At 38.5% G+C, this 8,484-nt stretch overlaps 1 protein-coding gene across 1 annotated transcript in view; it reads left to right on the top strand.

The window, feature by feature from the left end:
* Positions 1-280: 280 nt before the first annotated feature.
* The window catches only part of LOC101360358 (E3 ubiquitin-protein ligase RNF168-like), a 55,466-nt gene continuing 47,262 nt past the window's right edge, over positions 281-8,484 (top strand). The window contains 1 exon segment of the mRNA XM_012558345.1: positions 281-403. Coding sequence (XP_012413799.1) covers positions 281-403 — 123 coding nt within the window.

Raw genomic sequence — 8,484 nt, 5'->3', positions numbered from 1 at the left:
TTTTTTATCTCATTCCAGGCACTCTTTAAACACCTGGCACAAGGCTCTCATGAATCTTTTATTTTAATGGGGGTAGAGAAACTACAAATCTTAAAAAAAAAAGTGATGAATATTCAATATGGAATCATGTATTGAGTGCTATGAAGAAACATCAAGCAGAGAAGGGGGCTAAAACAGGACGAAGTGAGCAGATACTTTGTAGAAAAGGTATTCATGCAGGACTTGGTGAGGAGGTAGGTTCTGAACAGAGACCAAAGAAAGTGGGGGAGATTATGTCAATATGTTGAAGAAAATCATTGTAGAGACAAGCTTGGAGTATTTTGAAAACAGCAAGAAAGTCAATGAGAGGGAAATAGAGCAAATGAGGAGGAAGAAGCATGAGAGAGAGCCTGAGGCCACCAAGGTAAGTTCATTATAATTGATAACAATATCAACCTCTTTCCACTTAAAGAAATTAGAACTCTGTGGAGAAATGACTGATTCCAGGGCTGTGACAGGGAAAATACAAGGTTAGGCTATTATTTTCTGCCATAAAGTAAGGAAACGATAAAAAACAAACAAACAAATAATTCAATGGGTATCTTGAAAAGGCATGGAAGCCTCTTTGAAGGGGCTTCCAGTGATCATATTTGGGAGAATCTCAGCATCAACATTAACAATAATAATGACGAATTATAACCATTGAACTGAGTCTATACTGATAATAAGAGAAAATAAAATATAAATGAAAGGGGAATAGCTCGTCAGAGAAGAGTGCAAGTAGTAAATCTAGCAAGGATGGTGTATTGGTTTCCCACACTGCTATAACGAAGTGTCACAATGTGAGTGGTTTTATTTTAAACAGCATACATTTATTGTTTCGCAATTCTGGAGGCTAGAAGTTCAAATCATCCTGGTCAGGGTCAGGTCATGTTCTCTCTGAAGTCTCTAGGGGAAAATCCTTTCTTGTCTCTTCCAGCTTCTGGTAACCCCAGGCGTTCTTTGGGTTGCAGCTGTGGCATAATTTCATCATCACATAGCTGTCTTCCCGCTGTGTCTCTCTTCTCTCTTATTAAAAAGAAAAAAAAAAAAAACTCAGATTGGATTAGGACCCACTGTACTCCAGTATGACATCATGTTAACTGATAAGATCTTCAAAGACCCTATTTCCAAACAAGGTCATGTTCACAAGTGCCAGGGATTAGTACTGCAAAATATCTTTTGAGGGGACACAATTATATCCACTGTTGTTGTTAGGTGCCCTCGAGTTGGCTCCAACTCATAGTGACCCTATGTATAACAGAATGAAACGTTGCCTGGTCCTGTACCATCTTCACAGCTGTTTATGTTTGAGCCCACTGTTGCAGCCACTGTGTCAATCTAGCTGACTGAGGGTCTTCCTCTTTTTCACTGACTCTCTACTAAGCATGATGTCCTTCTCCAGGAATTAATTCCACCTGATAATATGTCCATAGTGAGACAAAGTCTCGCCATCCTTGCTTTTAAGGAGCATTCTGGGTGTACTTCCTCCAAGACAGATTTGTTTGTTCTTCTGGCAGTCCATGGTATGTATATTCAATATTCTTTACCAATACCATAATTCAAATGTGTCAATTCTTCTTCTGTCTTCCTTTTTCATTGTCAGCTTTTGCATGCATATGAGGTGATTGAAAATACCATGGCTTGGGTCAGGCACACTTTAGTCATCAAAGTGATATTTTTATTTGTTAAGATTTTAAAGAGGTCTTTTGCAGCAGATCTGCCCTATGCAATACATCATTTGATTTCTTGACTGCTGCCTCCATGGACATTGATTATGGATCCAAGTAAAATGAAATCCTTGGCAACTTCAGTATTTTCTCTGTTTATCATGATGTTGCTTATCAGTCCAGTGGTGAGGATTTTTGTTTTCTTTATGTTGAGGTGTAATTCATACTGAAGGCTGTAGTCTTTGATCCTCATCAGTAAGCGATTCAAGTTGTTTTCACTCTCAGCAAGCAAGGTTGTGACTATTATATCCATGACAGATGGCAAATTTAGAAAGTTATTATTTTACCATCATAATAATAATTGCTTCAGGCAAGAATGGATGCTATAGCCATTGGGTGAAAGGCTGTTATGGAACCAGATATTCACATAGTTTTGTTGTATCACTCATATATTGTCCATTAATTACAAAGACATATGTATCTTGATAGTATAGAAGTCTGGTAGTTAGCACCTTAGCCAAGTGATCAAATTTAACATCACCAGCACTAAAATCAGGTACTTCCTGACACAGTGCAAATAAAGGACACGTTACCTATTCAGTGGTCTTACAAATGTTTTGTCTGAATGTATTCATAAAGAAACAACTAGACAAATCTGAATTGAGGATTTACAAAAGTTGTCCTGAATTATTCACAAGTGTCAACGTCACAAAAGACAAAATAACTGATTCAGTGACTTTTCTGGATTAAAGGAAACAATGTAGGCATGAAAATTAAATATATAGCTGACTTGATACTGCATTTAAAAAATGATATTAAAAGCATAAGTTGGATAAATTTGATAACTATCTCAATATTAAACTACAGCATTTTACCAGTGCTGTTTCCTGAGTGAGTTAATTTCATTGTAGTTATGTAGGAGGTTGTCATTATTCTTAGGAGATATATGCTAAAATACTTATGCATGAAATTTCAAGATTCCTCTCACATGTTTCAGTAAAATAAATGAAGATAGGTCATACATAAAAATGTAAATGTGACACATCTTTTTTGATGAAATGTGTATATATTAACATATACATATATATGTATATATACACACACAAACATATACATATATATATATATAGAAAGAGATGTCAAAATAGGGCAAGATACTAACAATCTAGGTGGAGGTTATACTGGTGTCATGGATTGAATTGTGTCCCCAAAAAATATGTGCATCAATTTGGCTAAGCCATGATTTCCAGTATTGTGTGATTGTCCACCATTTTGTCATCTGATGTGATTTTCCTATGTGTTGTAAATCCTATCTCTATGATGTTAAGGAGATGGAATTGGTGGCAGTTTTGCTGAGGTAGGACTCAGTCTACAGAATTAGATTGTGTCTTAAGCCAATCTGGTTTGAGATATAAAAGAGGGAATGGAGCAGAGAGGAGAGGGACCTCATGCCACCTAAAAGAAGCACTGAGAGTGGAGTGCGTCCTTGGCACCCAGGATCCCTGTGCTGAGAAGCTCATAGACCAGGGGAAGATTGATGACGACGTCCTTCCCCCAGAACTGACAGAGAGAGAAAATCTTCCCAGGGGGCTGCACTCCGAATTCGGACTTCTAGCCTTCTAGACTATGAGAGAATAAATTTCTGTTTGTTAAAGCCATCCACTTGTAGTATTTCTGTTATAGCAGCACTAGATAACTAAGACAAAGGGTGTTTATTTTACTATGTTTGCAACTTTTCTGTGGATTTCAAATTTTTTTTTAATAAAAAGCTGTGAGAAAATACTTATTTTTCCTGTTATATTTTATCTATGGATTTAATAGTCTAGGGAAAAACTTGCTAGCTTTTGTTATTTTGTCATTTTCTTCAAGGAGGATGAGAATTCCATGGGCTTTTTGGGCCACATCTCAGTGAGATAAGTATTTTGATTTCTAGCTCTTCTTTCACCAATTATTTTAAGTAAGTATTAATCGATGTTGAATTGACTCAGTGTGACTCAGCCACTTTCTTCTGAGGTTGGGGGTTCATAGGTATGCAGGATTGAGCCTATGAAATAAGAGAATTGAAGTCATTGGTCAGTATGATGGGATTGGATGGATGAGAAGGAAGGATTGGTAATTTTATTGGTATCTCATTCTGTTGTTTTGCTATGACATCTTACATCATTGAGCCTTCTCCCCTTATTACCATTTAGGCTACATCCATCTCTGACATTTAAAATGTATTCACCGACTGTTGTCCTTCCCCAAGCCTTTTCCATTCAGCTCAAAGAGAAATAGTTGACAAATCCTCCTTACTACAGACAATTTTATTCATTTTTTACTGGCTTTGAGCTGTTTCCTTGTTTGTGTTGTCATGCCCATCTCTATTTCTTACATTTTAATTCTATATCTTGATTCATTCACTGAATAGTTATTATGTGTTCACTGTGCGTCAGGCACTGTTGTAGGGGCTGGCGCCATTCTCCTAACCCTTTCCCATAGGGCAGGTCCTATGCAAATGCCCAAGACATAACCACCTGCATGTTGCAAAATTTCCTTCCTCCCTAGCCTAAGGTACATAATCTGGTATTTGAAATTCCCACCATGAGGATTACTCCTTTGAATTATATTGTTATCTCCAGAAGATGGCCTAGGATATAATAAAAGTTGAATAAGAATGAATGAATGAATGAAAAATGCAAATAAATTACCTGGAAGAGTTGTTATTATTGTTGTTAGGTGTCATCGAGTCAGTTCTCACTCACAGCAACCCTATGTACAACAGAAGGAAACATTGCCCAGTGTTGTTCCATCCCCACAGTCGTTGTTATGCTTGAGCCCATTATTGCAGCCACTGTGTCAATCCATCTCGTTGAGGGTCTTCTTCTTTGTCACTGACCATCTACTTTACCAAGCATGTTAGTCAATTCAAATATTATAGATTCAAGCAAAATAATATGGCACTGGCTAGCTTAAGCACAAAAGTTATTTATTGGAAAAAGGATGGTATAGCTAAGAGTTTAGAAGAAATGTACCAAACCCAAGCTCAAAGAGACAAAACAAGCAGTTCTGGTGTGCTAGCGAGCAGGAGGATCCCTGGTGGCATGGTGGTTAAGAGATCGGGCTGCTAACAAAAAGGTCAGCAGTTTGAACCCACCAGCCTCTCCTTGGACTTGATGACGATTTTTGTTTTTTTTTGGGAGCAGGAACAATATCTTTAGGCCACATAGGTTAAATATACCCCTCACTATTATCTATTCTTCTGATACACTGGCCAAGTTTCATATTTCAGGGAGAAAGTTTTGGTAGGGGGGCAGGATAGTTCCTTACATAAAAATAGATAAGCTCTAACCAGAGAAAGCGTGAATAGACACTGTTTTATTTCCCTGTTGCTGCTGTGACAAATTACCACAAACTTAGTGGCTTAAAACAACTGAGTATATTGACAGTTTTGTAGGTTTGAAGTCCAACAGGACAGTAGAACTGTTGTCAGGGCTGTGATCCCTTCTGGAGGTTCTAGGGGAGAATGAGTTTCCTAGCCTTTTCCAACTTCTAGAGGCTGCTTGAATTCCTTGGCTAGTTGTCTCTTTTCTCCAGCTTCAAAGCCAGCAATGGCAGCTTGAGTCCTTCTTACATCACATCTTTCTGACCTCTTCTTCCTCCTTCTTCCACTTTTAAGGACCCTTGAAATTACCTCAGCCCCAAAGATACTTTGCATCACCTATCAGATGTAATCAGGCAATACAGGAAAGTATTTAAAGACCAAAATCTAATATCCGTGATAATTTTAGGGAAATGCTGTATTGTATGAGTTTATGGCTACTTCTCAAAATCTTTTGCTTTGTGTTACTATATTCATTATATAATCATTGCCTATGTGAAGATTTTAAGTACCAGAAGTTCATCTAGAATCCTGTTTCTGAACAATTTTCAATACATCAGTGATTGGGTTTAGCAACAAAGAAAAAGGATATAATTTCATAATATTTTAGAGTTATTCTCAAAGTAATTTAATCCAACTCATTCAAATGAGAAGATAGAGATCCTGGGAAGTTAAATGGCTAGACCAAGGTCATCCAAACAGCTTGTGTCAAAGTTAGTAGGAGAATCCACCTCCGGTATCACAGTTTAATGTGTGCATCAGTTTTAATGGTGCATCAGTTTCCTATCTAAAATGTTTAAAGTCCCAACTTCCAGGCAACATGGCGCTATAGACAGAAGTACCACGCCAACCCTCCGCAGCAAAGATCAGAAAAACTAAGTCAAACAGAGTCACACATCAATCCTGAAACCCTAAGCTTCAAATAAAGAGATAAAGAACTCAGCCAAGCGTCGAATGGAATAAGAAAATAGCAGAGAACAGAGAGAGAGGGGAGATACATGTAGAGGTCCCCTTTCAGCTACCGCAGCACGCATCCACCATCTTGGACTCCTATCAGAGATCAGTGAACAGGGGGGTACGAGAAAGCAGCTTCACAGAGCTTCTAGCAGGAGACAGAACAACTGTAACCAGCGATATATGATTTCCCACTCCCCACCCTTCTTCACCCCTACTCAGCCTTCTCTGCTTCCTGCAGCCACAGTCTCTTGACTGGGAAGCACCACCTCCAGCCTGGTGTCACTTGGATTCCACCCGCCCGCACTGGCCGGCTCCTTGAATGCCTTTTGTTGGCTGCTGGTGTTGCTTTTTTCTGCTTCTTTAGATTTCTTCCTTACCACTCACCACCTCCCCCTCCTTTCTCTCAAATGCCTGGCTCCATGTGCCATCTTTGCTTCTTCCTGAAAGTCTGCAAAACATCGCTCACTGTGAAACTGCTTCCCAGTCCATGCCACCACACTCGTGGGACCCGGGGCTTTTTTGTTTGTTTGCTCTGATTTGTTCTGTTTGTTTTCTTTTACTTTTCTCTGCTTGGGAGCCCCTTCTAGCTGGGCAGTACCACGTGGCTTGGAAGCTACTCCCTTAATCTGCGCAGATGCACAGGGACATCCCTGGGGGCATTTCTTTTTTCTTTTTTTGGTTTTTGTTTTTTTGTTGTTTCTTTGTTTTGTTTTCTTCTTTCTCTTATTGTCTTTCTGTCTTTCTTCATTTCCTATTTCTCGATTTTTTCATTTTTTCTTTTACTTTTTTTTATTTTTGTTTTTCCCAATTTCTCAGCCTCTTATCTCTCCACTCCAATAGCAAGCTCCCTTAGCACTCTTTTTTGTTCGTATGTATGTTTTGGGCTCCTGTTCCTCTCTCTCATCTTTCCCATACCTATCTTAGCTCCATTCATCACAATATACCCCCTCCTTCCTGCCTTCCTGCACCATGCGCTGAACATCACACTCCCAAGCAGCAAAGGCATGGCTGACTGGAACCTTCCCTGCACTGATTCCTGGTCTGCACTGTCAGCCCTGGTAAGTGCCACAAACAACCCATCCCAGCAACACCCCATCAGCTGGACCTGCCCTGCTGTACCATACCTGAGTGACTGACGCTGCCCTTTGGAGAAGGAGGTGAAAAGTATCGTGCCCACAGACAAGCAAACAACAAAAAACGCACAGCCCGCCTGCTCAGACATAACTAAATAAAACAAAAAGCAGGATTAAACAAACAAATCTACAATCAATAAATGAGGAAAATAACCACTCAATGCCCTGAAGACAGCAGACAATATCAAAACATTTATAAAAACAGGGCAGGATGGTTCTAGTAGGTGTCCAAAATAAAACACCAGATGACTTTCCAGTAGAAGTAAACGCACTAGACCTAACTGATAAGGAATTCAAATCTCTAATATTCAGACATATCAAAGAGTTGAAGCAAAAAGCAGACAAAAATGAGGAAAAAATAGACAAATTCATGGAAAAAGCAGACAAATTCATGGAAAATACAGACCAAAAAAATGGAAGAATTCAAGAAAATAATACAGGAACAAAATGCTAAAATAAATTCACAACTAGAAATTGTACATACAAAGACAACAATTATAAATACAAAAGATAAACAATAAGATTTTAAAAATGGACAGTGTCATAGAAGGGCTGAGGAGGAGGTTTAAAATGATGGAAGATAGGATCAGCAAGATAGAAGACAAACACTTGGATACAACTCTAAGGAAAAATCAGAAAAAAGAATGAAGAAAAATGAAGAAACCTTGAGAATTATGTGGGATACAATCACAAGCAAAAATCTGCAGGTGACTGGAGTTCAAGCACAGGGGGAGAAAACAGAAAACACACAGAGGATCATTGAAGAATTGCTGACAAAAACTTCTCCAATATCATGAAAGATGAAAAGCTGACCATCCAAGAAGCTGAATGAACCTAATATAGGATAGACCCCAAAAGAAAATCACCAAGGCATATCATAATCACACTCAACTAAAACCAAAGACAAACAAAGAATCCTGAGAGCAGATTGAGAAAAACAGAAAGTCACATACAGAGGAGAAACAATAAGACTAAGGTCAGATTATTCAGAAAAAACATGCAGACAAGAAGACAATGGGATGACATGTATAAAACCCTGAAAGAAAAAAATTGCCAGCCAAGAATAACATATCCTGCAAAACTCTCGTTCAAATACGGTGGTGAAATTAGGTGATTTCCAGATAAACAGAAATTAAGGGACTATGTAAAAACCAAACCAAACTTACAAGACTTATTAAAGGGTGTCTTTTGATTTGAGAACAAACAACATCAGACCACAGGCTGAATATAGGACACAGGATTGTACTAGCCAGATACCAACCTAGGAAATGAATCCTTAAGGATTATGGAAAACCAAAAGAATTACAACAGGGAGCCAGAGAGGTTAATCTGTAAATGACAACAG

Source organism: Trichechus manatus, unplaced genomic scaffold (genome assembly GCF_000243295.1).
Source record: "Trichechus manatus latirostris isolate Lorelei unplaced genomic scaffold, TriManLat1.0 scaffold00159, whole genome shotgun sequence".
NCBI classification, from domain to species: Eukaryota; Metazoa; Chordata; class Mammalia; order Sirenia; family Trichechidae; genus Trichechus; species Trichechus manatus.
The sequence above is the reverse complement of the archived record's forward strand: the minus strand, read 5'-3'. Positions and strand labels throughout refer to the sequence as shown.